Source organism: Arachis duranensis, chromosome 5 (genome assembly GCF_000817695.3).
Source record: "Arachis duranensis cultivar V14167 chromosome 5, aradu.V14167.gnm2.J7QH, whole genome shotgun sequence".
NCBI classification, from domain to species: Eukaryota; Viridiplantae; Streptophyta; class Magnoliopsida; order Fabales; family Fabaceae; genus Arachis; species Arachis duranensis.
The window spans coordinates 85,385,593-85,409,618 of NC_029776.3; the positions used below are offsets into that span (position 1 = coordinate 85,385,593).

General features: G+C 29.2%; 4 protein-coding genes across 4 annotated transcripts; all 4 read left to right on the plus strand.

Annotated features, from left to right (window-relative positions):
- Positions 1 to 497: 497 nt before the first annotated feature.
- On the plus strand, positions 498 to 4,006 carry LOC107490064 (phosphoenolpyruvate/phosphate translocator 2, chloroplastic; the record flags this gene model as incomplete). Its single annotated transcript, XM_016110830.3, is given in 9 exon segments — positions 498 to 884; positions 1,166 to 1,288; positions 1,583 to 1,735; positions 2,276 to 2,361; positions 2,446 to 2,530; positions 2,621 to 2,740; positions 2,855 to 2,932; positions 3,408 to 3,537; positions 3,802 to 4,006. Coding segments are annotated over 9 exon segments (1,194 nt in total). The 3' UTR covers positions 3,885 to 4,006.
- Positions 4,007 to 12,200: 8,194 nt separating this feature from the next.
- On the plus strand, positions 12,201 to 16,958 carry LOC110281796 (uncharacterized). The gene is made up of 10 exons (XM_052261786.1): positions 12,201 to 12,281; positions 13,110 to 13,132; positions 13,284 to 13,356; positions 13,450 to 13,717; positions 14,791 to 14,875; positions 14,979 to 15,056; positions 16,122 to 16,233; positions 16,346 to 16,528; positions 16,631 to 16,696; positions 16,809 to 16,958. The coding sequence occupies exons 1-10, from the start codon at positions 12,201 to 12,203 to the stop codon at positions 16,956 to 16,958; spliced, it is 1,119 nt and encodes a 372-aa protein (XP_052117746.1).
- A 3,956-nt stretch (positions 16,959 to 20,914) lies between these two features.
- LOC107490008 (uncharacterized) lies at positions 20,915 to 23,383 on the plus strand. Its single transcript, XM_016110780.1, has 5 exons — positions 20,915 to 21,147; positions 21,190 to 21,383; positions 21,462 to 22,352; positions 22,641 to 22,967; positions 23,058 to 23,383. Exons 1-5 carry the CDS (start codon positions 20,915 to 20,917, stop codon positions 23,381 to 23,383), a joined length of 1,971 nt encoding a protein of 656 aa, XP_015966266.1.
- Positions 23,384 to 23,389: 6 nt separating this feature from the next.
- LOC107490009 (uncharacterized) lies at positions 23,390 to 23,995 on the plus strand. The gene has a single exon (XM_016110781.1). It carries the CDS (start codon positions 23,390 to 23,392, stop codon positions 23,993 to 23,995), a length of 606 nt encoding a protein of 201 aa, XP_015966267.1.
- The last annotated feature ends 31 nt before the right edge of the window (positions 23,996 to 24,026 follow it).

Below are 24,026 nucleotides of genomic sequence, written 5' to 3' on the forward strand. Positions count from 1 at the left end.
GAGGACCCTTTCTTCCCAAGTGGAGCTTCCTTTGCCTTAGAAAGAATTTGAGAATAGTATTCAGCGAGACTGTCTTTCTTATGTGTTATTTTATTAATAATATTTTCAAAAACAACTCTTACATAATATTATTTCTAAGAAAATTGAATCTTTTGTAATTTCATTCATTCATGAAACAAACTCTTGTTTTTATGACAATATTAACAACCATAGGTGTGCTTATTTTGAAATTTTTTTATATACCTTCTAAATATTTATTCAAATATAGTCATAAAAATTCAAATCAAATAAATAAATTATTTTTTAAATACAATTTTTTTTATCACTTATAAAAAATAAAATATTTATTAATAGCATTTTTCAAAAACTTTTTTATCAGCGTTTCAATATTTAGAATACCAAATTGGCAATTAACTCTTACATAATATTATTTCTAAGAAAATTGAATCTTTTGTAATTTCATTCATTCATGCAACAAACTACAAGCAAGGGCCATGTCTCCTTGTTGTTCTTCTCTCTCTCACTTGATCTGTGCAAACTTCACAACAATGCATACCATTCCCATGATTTCACACTCCATAGTCATATCCAAGTTTTCTCACCCATTTTCTTCTTCTTCCTCTTTACCACTCAGTCTCAGGTTCACCATCAATGGTGGTGGAGGAGGAGGACCCTTCTTATCATATCCATCACAAAAGTTACCTCCTTTCCCCATTTCAGCTCCAAAAATTCAATCTTTCAAGGTCCTTGCTGCTGCTTCTGTTCCTGAAGCTAAGAGTGATGAACCTATCAAACCAGCTGGTTTAATTCAAACCCTTCAGCTTGGAGCCATGTTCGGAACTTGGTACCTCTTGAACATTTACTTCAACATCTACAACAAACAGGTTCATTCTTAATTTTCTCACTCAAAAAAGATTTTGCCTTTTAGTTAGTTATTGCCAATGTATGATACTAGTGAAATTGTGTAGAAGTGGTAGTAGTAGTGAAAGTGAATGGGACATTTTTATGTTAAATTTTGAATCTTTAAAGTCAAACATAGACTGTTTCATGAAAAGAATTCTGGGGTTTAGGGGTTTTTTTGTTTATTATGTTTTTATTTCTTATTTTTTAATTCTTTTTTTTTTGGTGTTCTGTTCTCAATTACAATACACTGGTTGATTATTAGGTTCTAAAAGTCTATCCATTTCCAGCAACAGTTACAGCATTTCAATTTGGCTTTGCTTCATTGATGATTAACTTAATCTGGAGTCTTAATCTTCATCCCAGACCAAACATAACTCGTTCACAGGTAATTTTGGATCAAACTAGATTATTGGCTCATAGAGAAATACATGCATGTTCTTGGAGCAAGTCTGGTTCGTGTTCGAGAAACATTTACAATCACTCATTTTTCATTTATAATAGTTAGAAGTTACATAAAAAGTAAATTAGAAAATGAGTGGATATGAATGCTCTTGAAACACACATTAAATGTGTTCCAGAAATTCCGAAACATGCAAGTATTTCTCTTAATCCATATAGTGTGGTACCACTTTGATTTCAAAATTGCTTATTGGTTGGTTTTGTTTGTATTCAATCTTAGCTTGTAGCAATTCTTCCACTGGTTGTGGCTCACACCATGGGGAATCTTCTAACCAACATTAGTCTTGGAAAGGTTGCTGTATCTTTCACACACACAATTAAAGCTATGGAGCCATTTTTCACTGTTGTTCTTTCCTCCCTCTTCCTTGGTGAGGTAATGTTCAAGCACTTTCAATTTTTCATGCACTTTCTTACTTGATCATGTAAGACTCAATTGGTTATATTTTTGGCCTGAGATTAGGCGATATTACACATTACCCTCATTTCCTTGTAAAAAGCAGACATTAACATCTCTTGAAATTTAAGGTATATGTCACTCGGTACGATTTTGTAGTAAATGTGACACCAATCATGTTTTACGGCTTGACAAATAAAGGGGTGCTGTGTGTAATATCACAAACCGAATTTTGTCATGAAGAGTTTTTTAAAAGACTATCAAGATAGGAGAGAGCTTGAAATCTACTTGGATAGCATGAGAATGAAATTTGAGTAGTTATATTAGTATACAAATTCATGTCTTTCTGACGAAACACTCCTTTCTAATGGACATACTTAATTTCAATTGCTTAGTTTGATATTTGTCATCCACATAGGATTTGGTTTTTCATGGATGTAAAGTATTATATTTGATCTGCCGCAATACAATGTAATAGTTGCATTTAGCTGATCTCCAGTTTTATCCTTAAATGAACAGACGCCGACTTTTGCGGTAGTTTCTTCTCTTGTACCGATAGTAGGAGGAGTAGCACTGGCATCAATGACTGAAGTCTCCTTCAATTGGTAATTGAACAAACTAGTGCTATTGAATGCAGAGTTTCTTCGCAGACAATACCGAATAACTAATTCTGCTACCTTACCAAACAGGATTGGCTTTGCTACTGCTATGGCATCTAACCTTACTAACCAGTCGCGGAACGTTTTGAGCAAAAAACTCATGGTCAATGAAGAGGTAATTGAAGTATTTTTCGAAGAAATGGCAAATGTGTCACTTTTAAATCTTTAGTACTACTGCTAATAAATTGATGATTGTTGTTAACAGGAAACTTTGGACAATATCAACCTCTACTCTTTGATAACCATCATTTCCTTTATCCTTTTGGTTCCATTTACTATATTCTTGGAGGGTGTCAAGTTTACTCCGTCGTACCTGCAATCTGCTGTATGTAGATGAGCTTCTTTAAACATGCATGCTTCTTCCACTTTTGTATCACTATTTTTCCTTGTTTAAAGAGAGCATTTTCCTTTGAATAGTATGCTTTTCTTTTGAATGTAGGCATGCCAAGGATTGAATGTTAGAGAGCTATGTGTGAGATCGGTTTTGGCGGCGTTCTGCTTCCATGCATACCAGCAGGTGAGGCCTTTCAAATTTTGCTTTGTGACTTTGCTCATAGCATCATATTTCATGATATGTTTCATACAAGTTCTTTTTCCTTTCCCTTTTTCTTGTCTTAGATTTCATAAACAAACTTCCTCTTGTATATGCAATTCTATAGAAAATCTATGTATATATATTCTATGAATGATGTCATATTTATTAACTAGTTTTTTTGTATAAAACATGTTTATTGACACATTAAATTAGTATGCAAGTGTTTTTACAAAATGCAGAAGCTAGGAATACATAAAAGTCAAACATTAATTAAAACTTCTCCATACTTTATCACTCTAATAATAATAATTGATGCTTGAGACACTAATATGATGAGATGTAGATTAACAACCTATTTGATTTTGAAGATTAACACTCAGAAGATGTCCAAATTTGTAACGTTTTACTTCATGAATGTTTGTTGGAACTGATCTTCTCAACAATTATATGCATGCAGGTATCTTATGGAATATTACAAATGGTGTCACCTGTGAGCCACTCCGTAGGGAACTGTGTGAAGCGCGTCGTTGTCATCGCCTCCTCGGTTATCTTCTTCCAAATTCCTCTCTCGCCACTCAACACGCTCGGTCAGTCGCCAATGAACTTCTCCATTTTAAAATATCTGTCGCTTTTTTAAAATTTTAGTACAGTCAAAATTTGAAGGTGGAAACTCAGGTGCAGTCGACTTCACGTGAAGTTGATAGTTGAGAGCCGTTAGATGATTTGAGTGATTTGACTAAATTTTCATATAACGGCTTTCAGCTATCAACTACGTGAAGTTGACTGCACCTGAATTTTCATCAAACTTGAAGTATCTGTAAGATATTTTTGTAATGGTGTTAATGTTGCAGGCACTGGTGTTGCACTTGTTGGAGTTTTCTTGTATTCAAGGGTGAAGCAGATAAAGCCAAAGCCACAAACTAAGGCTGCATAAAATGAACAATCTTAATGTTACTCAAAGCAAATATAACCAATCAACATTTTACATTTTTTTTTTTACAGTTAGTTTTTCTTTGCATAGAAAATATAATTTGATTCTACATTAATATTTTCATATGTGCTTAATTTGTTATATATATAAAATTAACACACCAATAAGGGATAGTTCTATAACTAAAAATAGAGAAAAACTTATGTTTAAGGTGAATGCTATGATGATGTGTGGAGTGAAATTGTTTTTGAAGAAATATTATGACAATCAATGATAATATGACATGCAAGATATATTACGCTTTTTATTCACTTCCTTATTATTTCTGCATAATCCAACTCCGCTAGCAACAAAAGCATCATTCAAGAATCCACCCATTTTCAAATAAAAACATTCTTCACAAATCACAACATTAATAACACCAAAAAGTAAGAAAACTAAAGTTTGACAATATCTTAACAAAACAAACTCAAATTCCTTCATAAATAGAACACTCAACCCATAAATTCAACTTTTTAAGTTTTTAAGAAATCGAATATAAAATAGTCTTGTGAGTTTATCCAACAGCTCTTATTCTACAACCATTCACCGCACAACCCTAAACCTAGTTGCCATATTCACCACCAACATCACTTCCATGAATGTCGATGACGTCATCATTTGAAAACTCTAAAAGGGAGTAGAATTGAGATCAATTTTAACCCTGACCTTGCCCTTATTCTTGTTGGAATCATTCTTCGACTTTGACTTTGACTTAGATGAAGTTGCTACTTTTGCTTGGGCTGCACCCACTGTATTGATATAGGCTTTGAGCATTTTTGACCCATTAAAATTATTATTATTGGGCCTAATGAACTTGAACTTTTATGTGGGCCTAATCCTCTTAATTGTATCCAACGGGTATTTGATGGAGTTATTCTCTTTGAAACTCGGCCCATTTGTTTTCACCAACTTCCTTGTGGGCTTTGATAAGAATCATGTCTTCATTCCAGGTCCATGGCCCTTTCTAAATTTGTAATGTTAATGTTAGAAGAAAATTTCTTTTATATATACACATATTCCACAAAGATAAATGGATCTTACAAAAGAAAAAAATTATTCGCCTTCACATGCATCAAAAAATAATGAAAACCTTAAATAATATGAAATTTGTACAAAGATTTTATCATATTTTATTTGATGACTTTTTTCATGTACTATCCATGAAAAACTATATCTTATATATTTTTACTCTAACTATTTTTTTTATCTATCTCGAGTTGAATAGATACTTATATTCTTAATCAATAACAATATTAAAATTCTTTCACTATTTTCTCTTTTTATTATGAAGTATTGTTTAGTAATGTTGTATTAAAATTACTCTTAGTTTAATTTTTTAATTATTGATATTCAAATTAAATAAAATGATAGACAAAAAAAATAAAGTATAATAAATTATCATAAAATAATAACATTATTCTAACATTTAAATGGTAAATAAACCTATAACAAATTTTATGTATGTGTAGTTCGTTTAAAATAAATTCTCTCTAGATACCCAATATATATGAGATTTTAATTCAGAAGTGAATCAATTTAAAAGATACCTAAAATTAGGAATTTCGAAAAAGCAAAACTGCTTAACGTTACATATTTAAATTCATTAAAGCTTGATTCATACCTAAACAAGCATGAAATGTATCTTTGCGTATTCGTCAACGGGATTTATTAGTGCATGTGTATGTTTTTGGTTAAAAACAAAAAAATCTTCTTCTTTAAAAATAATAATAATAAAAAAAAAGAATCAATTGAAACATAAAAATCTGTAGTCTTTTTAAAATAAACTCTCTCAAAATACCAAATATATATGAGATTTTAATTCAGAAGTGTATCAATTTAAAAAAAACCTAAAATTAAAAATTTTGAAAAAGTATAATTACTTGATATTACAGATTTAAATTCATTAAAGTTTGATTCACACCTAAATAAGCATGAAATGTATGCTTACGTAATCGTCAACGGGATTTATTGATGCTGTGTAGAATACTCCCTTATTCCACAATCCGAAGCTATTTACTTTTTGTCATCCTGAAACTGATACAATGACAACATAATTGATTAATCAAGTATTGTTAACTCATCTATTGTTATGTTGGCATCTTCATTGTCAACCAACTTATTCAACAAGTAAATCTTAATACCTTTTATCACATAAACATTAATAACTTTTTTTATATTTTTAAATCACAATATTAAAATATTTACATTAGAAAATAAATTATTTAATTAATAACCTTTTTATTATTTAATATTTATCCATATTTAAATGGTGAAATAACATTAAAATTTTAAAATAACTATCATATTTATTTATTTGTATTTTTAGAGATATTTACACTTTTTTTTTATTTTGTTTGCTACCTTATTTACATTCAACACGAGATATAGTCGTAACTATCTCGTTTACAAACCAGAAAAGTGTAATATATTATCACATTGATCACATAGACTAGATAGATATAAATAATTCTCATCATATACCATATAACGATAGCAAACAAAATACAAAAGTGTGAATATCTTAAAAAATATATAAATAAGTAAATATGTTATTTATTTTATTTATTTTTTTAAAAAAGTCCAACAACATTAAATTTATTTAAAATAATTTTAGACAAAAATAAAACATTTTAAATATTAAAGTTATTGACTCAAAACTAAAATAACCCTTTACCTAAAAGAAAAATATGCTAAGAATACACCATTCTTTTGTAATTATACTACCATTTCCAAATTTAGGAAGTGAAAGAGATAACAAAATATAAAAGCTCAAGTAATGTAAAAGTTTGCATTCAAACGAAATAAATTTTTTTATGAGTCATCAAATTTATTATTTACCACCAAAAAAAATTACTCTTCTAATCTTCTAATATGTATGTCTCCACTAACTTAGTTTTAGAGTAGTAAACAAACAACCATATTATTTACCTACATAATTAACGAATATTTTAATATTGTAAATTATACGTCTTTTTATTAAACGAATTTTTTTATCTTTCAATATATTTATATCTTTATCCTTTAAAGTATTACCAATTAACAAGGTCTTTGAGATTAATTAATATAATTAAAATCTATATAAAGAAAAAAAGAAAAGAAAAGAAAAGAAGGGTATATGCTTTTATATTTTAGAGATGGAAATAGTGTGGTTTTGATAAGCCAACCAGTGTTGAGTGTGTGTCTAACTTGAAATTTATGAATTGAAATATTATATCAAATTACTATATTTTTACGGTAAAAATTTAAATGTAGTTATTTTTATATAAAATTGATAATTAAAAGTCGTTTAATAATTTCACAAATTTAATTAAATTATCATTTAACGGCTCTTAACTATTAGTTTTATATAAAATAATGGCATGTAAATTTTATATATATATTTCATTTCATTTTAATACTATAAAATAGATATATTATTTGCCATTATCATTAAATATTAATTTATCTAAATGCTCCATACTAATAATAAGGAGAATAAAAACTAATAATAAAACAAAAGTGAGTCAAAAGTGATTAAAAAGGCTCATTACTCCCATAGAAAGAGAAAATATAATAAAATCTATTCTATTATATAAAAATCGGATGTCTTTACTTAATGATGAAGCTGACGTGGCATGCTTCTGAGAGTGTTTTTCGATTTAATTTATTTGATTTGATTTGATTTGATTATATATTTAAACAAGTGGAATTACCCGTGCCATGCACGTGATAAAATTGAAATTATAATTTTAAATTATTTTTTAAAATTAATTTAAATTATAATAATTTGATTAATAAAAAAATAATATGTTATGCATTATTTTTTTAAATTTAGTATTAATTGGATTAACTCTGAAATAGTTATTAATCGATTTTAATAATCTATTTTATTCAATAAATCAGACATATATACTGAATGTGATCATAAATAATATAGTAATAGTTAAATCTACCAACAAACATATTGGCTATTATCACACTCTAAAACAAATTTTAAAGGCTATTAGCACTCACTTATAAATCTATAAAATCGCATTATTTTTAATTCGTGCAAGGGTTTATTTATCAAATAAACTTAAAATATAAACAAAAAATATTTATAAAATGGACCTAGCATCACTTGAAAGAATCATGAAAAATAATCAACTTACCATATTATCCATAAGAACCATTTCTATGTAAGTCATGTTGTTCTTGTCAAATTTGGATGAGACTTTTTATAACCTTATAATTCTTATTTTTATTTTTCAAACTTTTTCATTACATAATCTATCATAGGTAATACTGTTGATAGAATCGTAGTTAGTATCCCTTAGGTATGAAATATATATGTTATCGATATTAATTATATGCCAATATTTTTAGGAAAGAGCTAAAAGAGGAGATATATAAATATATATAATATTATTGCTATATAGGAAGCATACATAATTGCTACATTTTTTATTATATTATACAACTTAAAATTATACTATCATGTTATTATTAATCCTAGATACTTGCTATAATTATATCATATTTAATTATGAATCTAAATAAATAAAATAGATAACATTCAATATTTTTTTTTTTACATTCAATATTAGTGTAAATATAAAAAGTAAAATAATTAATGAAAAAATATGAGCAGAAAATAAAACATATTAATTAAAATTCAATTTGTTATCTAATTAATCTTATGTTCATACGATATAACTTTACAAAAATGTTATGAATCACAACCTTTTTTATTCTAAAAAAAGAAAAACACTATATGTAGCTTTTAATAGTACAAAAAATAATTATAAAAATTAATTATTGATATTGATATTAATCATAATTGATTATTAATACTCTAATTTTTTAAAATATATTTTATCTTTTTAAAATATAATGCATGTACCGTGTAGACTTTATTATTATTATTATTATTATTATTATTATTATTATTATTATTATTATTATTATTATTATTATTATTATTATTATTATTATTATTATTATTATTATTATTATTATTATTATTATTATTATTATTATGTAATGATGATAATTCATGTGATAATGAATATTACCTATAAAACATCTAAAATTAAATAATATTCAAGTATAATTATGTGACAATTATAATTCAAAAATTACTGTATATGAAGTCACGTGAATGATTATTATAATTGATATAATAATTGCTATAATTGCTACATATTCTCAATCTTATAGGTTGTATCAATTTAACTATATCAATTATATTCAAATTAGTAGTCAATTATTTTTATGAAAATTCTTGCTATAATTAGGTTATACTTATGAGATTATCTTGTATTAATCGTTATAATTAATTTAATAAAGATATTTATTAAGTATATATGTTATCTATATTAATTATATGCCAATATATATTTGTAAGAATGAGTTTAAAAAAGTGATATATAAATATATATAATATTATTGTTATATAAAAGTTAGATTTAAATAATATATTAAATATTGATTTGATATAATTATAATAAAAATATTTTTCTAAAATAATATAATCATATATTATTCATGAGCTAATTATAATGCAATTAAATATATAATAATATTCTATATTATTTATTTACCGTCATGATTTGATTTGATTGTTTTCTAGTTTATTTACTTACATAAATGATTAAAATATATAACATAACTATCGTAATTATTATAATTTTATGATTTAATTATAATTAACATATTTTATCATAATTAAATATTGATTTGATATAATTATAATGAAAAAAATTTTCTAAAATAATATAATTATACATTATTTATGAGATAATTATAATACAATTAAAGATATTATTATATCATAATGTCTACTTACTATATTAATATAATATCAAAAGATACATGTTTCATTTTTTTTATGGATAAAATTGGTTTTTTTGGCAACAAAATTGTGTTTAGGCCACTAAAAACTATATGTTTAGGTAGAGATTTTTTGTCAAACATAATAAAAATACAAATAAAGAAATAAAGGATAAAAATAAACTTAAATAATATATTTGACACTACTTTATTTTATTAATTATTAAATTATTTAAAAATAGTACATCTACGAAAAATAATCATAATATATAAATTGAGGTAATAATTTAAAATTTTCTAATTATAATTTAATCAAATACTAATATTAAAACCAAATTACTTAAACAATATTGAATTTATTCTAGTTCTTAGTCACGTATAGTATAGAGTCATTCTCGTAACGATAACCAACTGAAATAACATCGTAAATATTAACATTTAGAATTTTGTGCAAATTCAAACCATTCTCTTGTTAAATAAGCTTCATTATCCGCTATCCATGCAACGCGGCAAGGTATAGAATTGCCACACTGAAAAACCAAACTAACCCTTGTTCCTCTCAATGGCATTGCATGCATGCAAAAGAAAGCCGGTAATTTCTAAAAAAATCACAATATGTTATAAAATTATTCTAATAATGAACAACTTAAAATAAGAAAATTTAAATATATTACCAATCGTTGAAATTGCATATCCGAATTTGTCACGAATTTAGCAAAACTGAAATTAAATGAGGGAATTCAATCTCATTATGTGCTCCACTTCGAAGATTTTCGGGCAGACGTAAAAAGCATGGAGGGGATGGAACTTGAACTTGCCCTATAAAGTTCCGTGGATGCAATTCCTCAATAAAAAATCGAGCTCCTCCCAAGAAAGTTAACTTTAACCACATTCCATTAGGTTGGTCATAATAGGTGAGTAGATGCAACCATCCTTCAGTAAAGTAGAGATTATTGCCCCTTCTTTGAACGCTTACATCCATGTAATTGGAACCTGAATTAGTGAAGATAACTCGATGAGGTATTTCATGGATGTGATGCATTGTAAATGATTGTGGTAAAAGACAATCGAATTGGAACATTAGACGATAAGAATAACTTAGAGTAACAACAATTAATAAATTAGTAAAAGAATAATATAATAGAATGAGTATATGAAAAATATTATAAAAAACTATAAATTGTACTTTAAAAGGATCAAATTTAATAAAAAATGAAGAATACATTCTTATTCTATGAAGTAGTAAAAAAATATTAAATATAAAATTATGAGCTGACTCTCAAATTTAGATTTATGTACCACAGAAAAACACTATTTATAGACCTTAGTAAAACAAAAATAAATATGTAAATTACTTATTATTAAGGCAATTTTTTATTATGTACAGTAATTACGCATTATAATTGATAAGTAGTTTAATAGTGCATTAAATATTGATTTGAGGAGGGAAAACGAACTTATAAGAGATCGACACGTCACCTTTATTAGCTGGGGAAAAATCCAGTTTTAGTATATTAAGTAGATATTAATATAATTAACATAACTTAGATAATTTATTATAATTTATATTACATAATTGTATTAGTGAATTAATTTTTTTATTTATAAAATCTAAAATAAAATAAAAGTTTAAAATAAAATAAATAAATTGTTATTTATTCTAATTAAATTTGTTTATCTACTTACATATCAATTAACATGAATTTATAATACATTAATTTATAATCCTTTCTTATTATCCTAATGCGTTGTCGTTTCCAGGGGGAAGGAATAACGCGTTAGTGCGTTACTGCTTAGTGGTCTCTACTACATATCAATTAACATTAATTTATAATACATTTAATTTATATTCTTTCTTATTATCCTAATGCGTTGTCGTTTCGGGGGAGGGGGGAAGGAATAACGCGTTAGTGCGTTACTGCTTGGTGGTCTCTCTCTTCTCTTTTGTTACTTTCATTCATTTTTTCATTCAAAGAAAACAAAAGGGAGAACCCTAGTTAGCCTCCACCGCTGCCGAACGAAGTGACCGGTTGCCGTCGTCCGTGGCTGTCCGAGGAGTCTTTCTTTGTACTGTTGGTGTTTACCAAGTCAGATCCCCTTTTTGATGTCTTCTTCATCACTCGGCATCTATCCTCCGTCGGATTCTTCCTGCTCACGGTCGTCTTGTCGCCATCGTCTCGGCGTCATTGTCTCAAAGGTCAGTGACTTTGGTGTGCACCTGTTCTTCGATTTTCATTTTATTCACTGAATCTCTGTTCTGAAATCAACAAATTATTGAATGATTATAGGTTTTGTGTTTTGTTGAAATCTTTGAACGATTAATTGATTTTTGGGTTCTGATTCTGTTGTACTGCTGCTGCTTTGTGTTTTTGTAAAATTTGTAGATGATTATTTGATTATTCATGTCAGGGTTGTGTGTTTTGTGTTTTGTGTTTTAGATTACACCAAAAAAAAAAAACCAATTACTTGGAACACTTGCACACAAACATGCCCAGTCCTAACAGCAGCTTCCCAATGGATCCTTCGTTGGGTCTTTCCCCTGTTCTCAGAACCTTAGTTGTAATCATGGTAAGTCTCTAAACTAATTCATTAATGTATGTAATTTAAAACCCTAATCCCAAATTGCATGCGACCTATATATAATTAATTTTATCATACAATTGATCTTATTTTTAATATGTCTTTTCACGTAATTTTTTTTTATTTTGCCTATATCTTATATATATATTTTTTTATTTGTCTTATGTTGAAATATTTTTTTTGGAGTCAATAGAATAGATGATATTATGCTCTCAACACAATCTTTGGTCATATATGGAAGGTACTGATAACAAACCTTTTGGGAATTATATCAGATTAGGAAACAAAAAATTGATGCTATATATCTAATTTAATTCTCATAGCACCTTTAGTCTGTACCTCTTGAAATGTCAATATCTATGATATAGAATGATTTGACAACATACAGAAATAAAATAATTTAATGCCTTTTCGAAACTTATTGTGATTTACAGTACCTAATTAATGTATGTAAATATGGTGATTTTCTCTTCAGCATATATTGCTTCTTATTTTGATTTTTCAGAATTAAACTCCAGTTTGCCATGTAAATGGAGCACAATAAATGTTGGCCGTTAACTTCTAACCTAATTTTGATAATTATTTTATTTATTGATTTATTGATTTTATTGATATGATTCAGATTCTTTAATCCTGAATAGTCCAAACACTTTCCCTTTGTTTTAGTTGGATTTTGATAGGAACGTAAAGATTCTTGCAATCCTTACCAATACTAGGGTTGAACAGTGTTGTGACTCTATATAAGTATGGCATAGGTGATCACTACACTTATTCTTTATCTACACTGAAATTTAGAATATTTGAGTAATTTTGTAGTGGCAGGTAGCAATGGCAGCTAGGTGAGTTCATGTGCCATGTGGATTGTTTCACATTAAGTTTTTTTTATCTTTCACTAAATATGAGGTCTTTGATTTTTAGGTATGATCTTATCAAGTGTATCAATGCTGGTCCAGCGCATAAGGTGTGAAAACTCAAAGTACGTGTCATTAGACTTTGGACCGTTTCTCAATTTGCAAGATCTGGGATGAAGGCACCTATTGAGATGGTTGTCCTTGATGAAGAGGTAAAATTTTCTCTTTTCATTTCAGATTTATTTTGGTAATGACTGAGCAATAAACCTCATTTATCTATGACTCTATAAAATTAATGCATTTAGGGAGATACAATTCAATGCACTGTAAAAGACATATTTGTTCCTATCTTCGAGGGCTTACTCGTTGAGGGCAACGTGTACGTGGTCACTAATTTTGGAGTTGCTTTGAATACCATCAAGTTCAAGCCTACTAGACACGAATTTAGGATCCATTTCAAGAGGGACACGATTGTGCGTCCGGTACAGGATTCTTCAGTTCCATTGAACGGATTCAATTTTGTTCCGTTCAAAACAATTCAATCAGAGTCTAAAGAAGATGGTTATTTAGTTGGTAAGTACTTTGTTAGATTAATCTATAATGCATGTGTTGTTTAATTCTTTGAAGTCTAATTTTTTAATCCTATATATTATTTTACACCATTTGCTGTCTTTTTTATTATGAGCATATAGTGGACAGATAAGGATTTAATTGATGGTTGTTGCTATTCCTCTCAGGTCTCAAGTATTGTAGATTCATATAATTTTTGTGATTGAAAATTTTAACATAATATAATATAATATATTGTGACGGAGCATGTCTTATTTTTAAAATTTGTTTCATTAAGATATTATATAAGGAAGAATTTTTTTAATTATTCCCTTCCTGTAACAATTATTCCCTTGCTGTAATTTTATATTAAGAAATAATATAATTTCTAACTCAGTTAAATATTGTTTCATTTGAATTTTGTTTAATAAAAATATTTATATAATCTTGTGTATTATCTTTATAATGTCCTATAATTTTGTTTCTTCAGGAACTTTGATTTCTAGGCCCTAAAAACTTCGATTTCTAGGCCCTAATTATTAATTAATAGTTTTTTATATTTTTATTTTTAAGAGAAAGGATCTGATTTCAACATGAATAAAATGCGTTGATTCCAAAGAGAAAAATTTGGGCATATAGAGTTTTGTTAATGAATAGATTGGTGCCTTTATTTTGTGGATGTGATAGGTCAGCTTGCTTCTAAGGGTAACTTGGTCGAATTCACACAGGACGGGAAGCCGGCAAGTTATATCACCATAGAACTTGATGATCTTGAATAATGCTTAATATCTTTTTGATAGTGGCTTTTGTTTTAAAATCTTATTTTGGAATTTTGTATTTCTCTTTACTCTACAAGAATTGCTATTTCTTATAGGGGTGGACAGAAATTAAGGGTAACGTTGTGGCAGTCTTTTGCTTTTGAATTGCTCAAATATCTGGAGGAACACCCGTGTCTTACCTATGTGGTTATTCTCCAAATGGGCAAGATGAAATTTTATAGTGGTTTGTTTATTTGTTTGTTTTACTGGTATTTGAATGCATGTTTTGTGTCATCATATGCTTATGGTATTTTCTTTATTTTGTTATGTCTTTTGTAGGGGTCATGGGTGTATCCAACACAAACTACAATTCGAAACTGTTTATCAATGTTGAGTTTCCAGCTGCCAGGGATTTCTTTACGAGGTACATTGTATAGATCAGTATTGTGGCTAGCAGAATATTTATACAATGCTTTTGATTATTAAACTATTAACAAATTTCATAAATTCTGATTTAAAAATGCAAGGGTGAACAAATTGGATCCTGTTGACGGACAAGGCATAATGCCGCTGGTCTGTGATCAACCTGTTTCAGATGAGGATCAGTCTACAAAACAATTGCAGAGATAAAGGAGCATAATCAGGTAGAATCCTTTCTTTATTAGTCTTCCTTTTTTTTATTGTATTAGTTTTAATGTTTGTTGGATCATAATCTCAATTGTTTTGTTGTACCCTCGCATCCATCGATTTTAGGATGCTGTATTTGTTACAGCCGGGACGATTAAAGAAGTTGAGACTGAATTTGGGTGGTGGTACAAAGGATATAAGAAGTGTCGTCGTGGCTTGAGGGAACTTGAGAAAAGATATTTCTGTCCCAATTGCATTAGAGACTACGGGTTCTATGAGCCAAGTTATGACTCACGATACTTCTTTAACATTCACATACTATATACTCTTTGTACTCGAAGATAATGGTGTAATCTAATCATTTGTATTATTTGCTCAGACACTATTAAATTATTATTATTCTAATAGGTATTTTTATAACATTTTTTTATGAATTATATATAATAAGGATTATTTTAAACTATTCCCCCTTGTGGGATGGAGACTCTTGTATAATTCCCCTTTCTGAATTTCCAGATCGAATATGGAATCTTATGTGTTGTTTTTGAGTTTGATGTGAAGTTTCACACTGTTCATGATTATTATTTTTTTCTTGATTACATGTTGTAAAGTTCTACTTGATTAGTAATTTTTTTAATTAAAAGGCATTGCTCATAATTTTTGCTTTTGTTATGGCCAATCGGTGTTAATTGTGTGAATATGGGGTTGGAGATTTAGATTAACTATTATTGAAATCACATTGCAAAGTTACTTTTATGGCTTGCTATTTCTGTGTTTTTTATTTCTGATTCACAAAGGAAATATAAAAAAAATTATTGGCTACTGGTTTATTTAGCTTTGATTTATTCACGGGGTCACTTGCTTTTAGATTTCTTTAATTCCATTTGATACGTTTTATTCTTCCTTATGGATGGAGACTCTTGGGTAAGCCATTAAAAAATTATTTGTGTCCGATTCAGTAATAACATAGTATAGACACTGATTATTGGTAAGATTTATGTAGTGTGTTGTTCTTGGACTGTATATTTTTTGGTGAATAATAGGTACATCATCCACATAAGGGTGATAGACCACACCGATGCTGCCTCTTTTGTTTTGTTCGATAGAGAAGCTGCAAAGTTTCTTGGAGTTTCTGCTAATGACCTAGGCAGTCTTGTGTGACTAAGGTTTGATATCATATTCATTTTTTTGTGTTAATAGTCTGGACTATACCTTAATTTTTATTACTTATGAGAGCATAAATGAACTTTTTTCCCTAACTGTGAAGGGTGTTGAGAAAAATTCCTGTCCCGAAGAGATTAATAAGCTTAGGGATATTAAGTTCATCTTCAAAGTGCAACTCAAGATGAGGAATCTGAACTCTTATGAACCATATGTGATTCATGTGCTGAGAATGACTAATGAGAATTTTCTGATCTTTGCCTTCCTGGATAAATACAATCCTGACACTGTAATCCCCTCTGGTTAATAACTTTCTCTTTTGTTTCGGTATTGCAAAAACAGATCAACCAGATTTTGATGATGTCTTTTTATTGAATTAATTGTTTTGTAGGGCCTTTTGTCCCATGAAAATTCTGAACTATTGAATTTGTCTACTGGTCCATACGACACTTCTAAGGTTTGTGTCAAATGATTTCCAAATTAAATTGTTAGAGTGATGTTATTAATTTTTACATAGTAACTAAAATATTATTATTCTTATATTTATTGGTACATGATGGTGTATCCAGGCTTGTGAGAGTGAGCCAACTCTATCACCTGCAGTTGATGAAAAACATAATTCTAAGATTCTCGGAGCTAAGAAACATATTGAAGAGATTGGAGAGGAGTCAATTTCATCCAAATCTAAGAAAGGGAAGTGGGTTGTGGTGGAGGACTAAATCAACACGCCTCTACACAGTTCAATTTAAAATATAGGAGATTAATTTATTTAAACTATTATTTGAATGAACTATGGTTGTTTAGAGTTATTAGGATCTACAATATATGAGTAGTTTATTTTTCAAAGTTTTTGTGTTGACATTAATTTATCTCTTAAAACTTGATACAAGAGTTGTTTCGTATATTTGTTTATTTAATCCAAGATTTTGAGTGTGTTTTTTTTTAATAAATAGTTATTATTATTATTATTATTATTAGTATTTGAATAATTATATAAAAAATGAAAGCCCGTTGAAGAAATAAGTGTAATATTTGTGATGGTGATAATATGTTGGCAATTACAAGGAGAGTTGAGCGAGATTCAACTATGCACAGCATGCTCAATCTCGAAATATCTTGAACTCTGCATTGAAATCCCTTCTCTCATATGGATATGATTACTACTTTGAGAACTTGGGAATAAATCATGCATTATTGAAATTATTTGCTAATTCAGCATCATTATTATTATCATTATTGTATACTTCTTCAGTTTTAAAATAAGTATGGCTTTTATTTTAATTTAAAATGCATATTTTAATTTTTTAATGAATCTAAAAGTTAAAATTAAAAGTATATTATTATTTTATTATTATTATTATTGAAGCATACCATAAAGTTGTATTTAATTTTTAATATGTAATCTAATTTTTAAGATTTAAATTTTAAATGACTAAAATTATTCTTTGAATATTTTGTCTTTAACTAATTTTTTTGTTATACGTTGATTAAAAAATGTGATTTATTGATCACTTCTAAATTCAAATTTAAAATTTGTCGTGCAGGAGTGTATATTAATTTTTAAGTAAAAATTGATACCTCATAAATTAATCAATAAATAATCAGTATTGTAAGTTAATGAATATTTAAAATTTAACTTTAAAATAAGTATTAAAATTTGAAAATTTATATTCGTAGCTCATTGTTGCAGAAGAAGTACATTGTAGATAAGGGACTTAACAACGATAATGTATCACACTCCAATCACACAATCGAAGGTTGCAAGGTTAAGACGAAAGATAATTTTGGCAAGAAAACGAAAAAGACTTGATGATAATGAGTTTGCTTTCTTTTGTGCTTCTGGTAAGTGTTCTTCTAAAACTTCTCTAATTTCTATTTTTTATGGGAATTACAGTTTAAACTATTATCGTTGTTGAGCTTATTAGCGAAGTAGTTTGTACTATACATAATTTTTTAAATATTTTAGTTTAGTGATTTGAAAACTATAAATAACTATTCATCTTTATAAAATTTTTTAAACTCATATTTAATAAGCTATAAATTACATAAAAACTATACAATCTTCGAATCTTCATATACTATTTAGGTTAATTAATTATTTAATATTATTTAAAATATACTCTATCATAATTTAAAATAATATACTATTTATCCTAAATTAATACATAAAACTCTATACTAATTGGGAAAATATAAAATTTGATGCTTTTGGGTATATCTATTTAACTCGATTTAAATAAATTGAAAATTGAAAATTTTATTTAAATTTAGAGTTTTATTTGTTATTTAAATTGAATTGTATTTATGTTTAACTGATGACTGGTTATATTTTGAAAAATATGATATGAATACTCATTGATTTAGTTTAATAATTTAAAAAATAATTCAATAAAACTAAACCAATACAAAAAATTTTTTAACTACGAAAGTATACTACTAAAATTATATAAAATCAAATACGAGATTAGTTAATCGAATAATTATTATTTGTGTTTCATTTATTTTTTTTGACTTAACAGTGTCGAAGAACAACAATAATACAAATTTTGACGTACATAAAAATGTGCATCATATTACTACAAGTCAAAGAACAGTGTGTCGAAAAACTGGTACCTCATCTAATATTCTCAGTTTACAATTCAGTGAGGATAAAGGTGACATTTTTTCACTGTAATTGACTCATATTTATCTAAATTTAATTTATATCGGTTTAATGACGAAATTTTTTTATATATTTCTCATTACTCATTCATAGGGAAGCAACTATCTATGCATGGTATACACTGTGCCTCGCATGGAATTTTTGGACAGGAAAATACTCCTCCTAATTATGTAAGATCTTCTACATCAGAGATAAAATCTAAATCTTTAACTCTACAGACAGATCCCTCATTGACAAGAACTCCATTGTCCGTGTTAACAAATAGTACGTGTAATTATTGATTGCCAAATGATTCATACACCAATATTTAAAGTATACTTCATCAAAAATCATTTATATAACATAGATTTATTACAATTCTAGCATACTCCAGTGTACAAGGACCCACCAATAATCTAACTGAAGTCGTTCCACAAAATCAACTTTCATCACACTCCGGTTCCCACCGATCGTGCCTAACAGAAAGGTAATTTAGAAAAGATAATCATCATTATTATATTCTTTTTTTCCTATAGTTTCTATGGTTTATTTGAATAATATTGAACTTTTTTGTAAAGAAGTTCTACTATGATTGGGGTGCAAAAAGGACAATCTTCCTCTGTTGTTGCTTCGGTGGCTATTAATTTGGCACAACTTTATGAAGATGTAAATTTATCGACTGTTAAGACGCATCCACCAAGCGCTGACATACACAGTGGCCAATGTGTTGACCCTTTTGTTGATGATGAAGGTAATTTCTCATTATATCAAGAATTTAAGGTTGTAGTTTGCAAGAGATATAAATTATTAGTAATACATCAAAGTGATTATGTTTGCATTTTTTATAATTTTTTTTACTGTAGTTTTGAATGGTTATGATGATTCAATGTTGGATGTGGATATGGAAGATAATTTTATACCGTCCTCAGAAACCTTAGACGGTATGTAAAATTTTTTATCTGTATGTTTATTTGCATCTTTGTGTACATCATGGAGTAAATTGTATCGGTATGACAACTGAGTAGCTAAAGAGAGTTCATTCGGCAGATGTCTGGGATATAGGAAATCCTATTTATCAATGTCAACACTGTAAAGAATGGATGTGGTCTGGAGAAAGGCTTGCTAAATCCAAATAGTCGCCCCAACCAAAGTTTTCATTATGTTGTATAGAAGGAAAGATCGAGCTTCCTCTACTTTCTGTGCCTCCTGATGAGCTCATTCAGCTTCATACTGGAGGAGATCAAAGAAGTATTCATTTTCTAAAAAATATAAGGACATTTAATTCAATGTTTTGTTTTACATCAATGGCTGGAAAAATTGATCGTGGGGTGAACAATGGGACTGCTCCTCCAATTTTTAAGCTTGGGGGTCAAAATTACCATAGCATTGGTAGCTTACTTCCTCCTGATAGTTTGCGACCAACATTTGCCCAGCTATATATCTATGACACAGAGAATGAGATTGATAATCGAATAGGCACACTTCGGTAATTTTCATGCAACCAGTCAAATTTTTTAGTTATTTTTTATCTGTGAAAAAATAACATAAATTTTATTGTTTTTTTTTTCGCAGTTCCAATGAAGCTATAAATGAGCGGGATAGGGAAATTGTGGCAATATTAAGAAACATGCTAGACAGATATAATAGTTTGGCAAAGAGTTTTTGTTATGCAAGAGATAGATACCAACAGGAAAATTACACAAACATAAAGCTTAAGTTGATTAGTAAAAGGACTACAGATGGCAGGACATACAACTTGCCATCTGCATCTGAAGTGGCTGCATTGATTGTTAGTGATGTCGAACAACTTAGCAAAGATAGAGATATTATTATAGAGAGTCAATCTAGAAAGCTCCAGCAGATTGATGTTTTTCATCCATCTTATTTACCCTTGCAATATCCATTGTTGTTTCCGTATGGGGAGGATGGATTTCGGGTTTAGGGATTGCAACATCAGATTCTATCTCCGCTAGACCTACAAAGAAAAACAAAACAATCATTTTGCGACAATTCTTTGCTTTTCGTCTACAGAAAATGACGGGTGAATCTCCGTTAATTCTGAGATCAAAGAGATTATTCCAACAGTTTCTGGTAGATGCCTACACAATGGTGGAATCAAAGAGGTTAAAATTTTTTAGGTGTAAACAACCACAGTTGAGGGTTGATAAATACAAATGTCTGCATGAAAGTCTTATAAACGGGGATGTAGATGCTGCAAGGCTTGGCAAAAGAATCATTCTTCCCAGTACTTTTATCGGTGGACCTAGGTATATGATGAATAATTGTAAAGATGCATTTGCAATTTGCAGATATGCAGGATATCCTAGCTATTTTATCACCATGACCTATAACCCTGAATGGGATGAGATAAGAAGAGAAGTGACTTCCATTGGATTGAAAGCAGAAGACCGTCCTGATATATTGTGTCGAATTTTCAAGATCAAGCTTGATGGTTTGATAGATGACCTCAAAGAGGGAAAAATCTTTGGCAAAATTTTGGGATGTAAGTCTGTGTTTATGCAACGCTTTATTAAAATCCTATGTTGTAATGCTTTGCTCATTTGTCTTTTTCAATTTTTAGACGTTTGCACTATAGAGTTTCAAAAGAGAGGGCTTCCGCATGCACATATCCTTTTATTCATGAGTAACGAGTTCAAGCCACAAACACCAGATGACATAGACAAACATATAACAGCTGAGATTCCTGATGAAAATGAAAGGCCAAATCTACATAGAGCTGTTCAAAATTACATGGTACATGGTCCATGTGGTCCGTACAACAAGAATTCACCTTGCATGAAGAATGGATCCTGTTCAAAGTTCTATCCTAAAGAGTTTAGACAGCGAACACTCATTGATGAGGCCGGATTTCCCAAATATAGGCGTACTGATAACGGTCGAACAGTGAAAAAAAGGGAATGTGTACTAGATATTAAGTTCATTGTTCCGTATAATCCAGAATTGTTGCTCAAGTTCGGGTGCCACATAAATGTGGAATACACATGCCAAACAAGTTCTACTAAGTATTTGTTTAAGTATGTACACAAGGACAATGACCGTGTAACAACTACCCTATACAACACTGGTGATTTGTCAGAAGCCACACAAGTTGTTGACGAAATTAGGAATTACTACGATTGTAGGTATATTTCGGCATGTGAGGCAGTCTGGCGTCTATTTGGATACGAAATCCAAGAGAAAGAACCATTTGTGATTAGACTTCCATTCCATTTGGAGGATGAGCAACATGTGGTTTATGGTGAAACTTCTAATGTGAATGATATCGTCGAAAGAGCAATATCTCATAAGTCCATGTTTTTGGGATGGATGGCAGCGAATATGTCATATCCTTATGCTCGAAGTCTGACTTATGCTGAGTTTCCAACCAAGTTTGTTTGGAAGGACGATTCTTCAAAGTGGTTTCCTAGAAAGAAAGGCTTCGCAATTGGAAGGTTGACTCATGTACCTGCAGGTAATGACGAGTTTACATTCAATTTTGATCTTACTTATTTAAGGATTTAAATTTAAAATCTTAACAACCTGTACCCTATGTCCATTTTATTCAATTTATCTACACTAGAAAATAAATGTTCAAATAACTTTCAATAGTTATAATTTGTAGATTATACAATTTTTTATTTTTCTATATTTTTTAGAAAAATTATTCTTATGCGGATGTGAAGCTACATAATAATTAAAATAGCGTAGCTTAATCCATTTAACAACTTAAAATGGGATTTTAACTAAGTTTTTTTTGCAGCAAATACTGAAGAATATTACCAACGACTTCTCTTGAATACTCAAAGAGGATGTACGAGTTTTCAAGATATAAGAACAGTAGAAGGAACAATTTATGCTACGTATAGAGATGCATGCTTCGCCCTTGGACTCTTGCAAGATGACAAAGAATTCATTGATGCAATTAAGGAAGCAAGCTCATGGGCCTCAGGATCATATGTTAGGAGGTTATTTGTCATTCTGTTAACATCCAACAATATCTCAAGACCAGAACATGTTTGGGATAGATGTTGGCATGAACTCTCAGATGATATTTTGTATCGACAGAGAGCTGTGATGAACATGAGCGGTGAGTTTCTATTAATTACAATGATAAAAGTTCTTCCTTATTGATCATTTTTAGTTTTATTGAATTTTTATGGTATCGTATAATATGCAGAGTTAACAATGTCAGATGATGAGATTAAGCAGTTGTGCTTAATGGATATAGACAAGACCTTATATTCCTATGGTAAAACCTTGAAAGACTATCCTTCTATGCCTTTAGCAACTGAAGTTGATAATTCTTTGTTAACCGAAAGGGTTATAAGGGAAGAGCTAAACTTTAACAGGGATGATTTAAAGAAAAATGCCTCAGACATGTTAGCCATCGCAACACCTGAGCAGAGATATGCATTCGATAAAATTGTTACAGCTGTGTATTGTGATGAAGGGGGTTTTTTCTCTGTGTATGGTCATGGAGGTACTGGAAAAACATTTCTCTGAAACCTTATGTCTGCTGAGATTCGCTTAAGGGGTGATATAGTATTAAACGTTGCTTCGAGTGGTATTGCATCTTTACTTCTTCCCAGTGGAAGAATGGCACACTCAAGGTTCAAAATACCGCTGAATATAACTGAGGATTCTGTATGTAACATCAAACCTGGTTCCCCTCAAGCAATGTTACTATTGAAAGCCAAACTTATAATTTGGGATGAGGCCCCAATGGTTAGTAGGTACTGCTATGAAGCGCTTGATAAATGCTTGGGTGACATCATGAGGTGTTCTCCAACATATAGCAAAGATTTGCCATTTGGAGGAAAAGTGGTTGTACTAGGTGGAGACTTTAGACAAATTCTTCCTGTCATTCCACGAGGATCGAGACAAGATATCGTTCATTCAACCGTGAATTCGTCTTACCTTTGGAAGTTTTGTCAGGTGCTCAAACTAACAAAAAATATGAGACTCTCTGTAGGAACGACTGCTTCAGATCAAGATGAGATAGAGCAATTTGGTGAGTGGTTATTGAAAGTTGGTGATGGTCTAATAGGTGACAATATGGATGGTGAATCTGAGATATGTCTTCCAGGAGATATTGTTATTCCTTCTTCGGACTAGGCATTTGATGAGTTAGTTCATTTTTCTTATC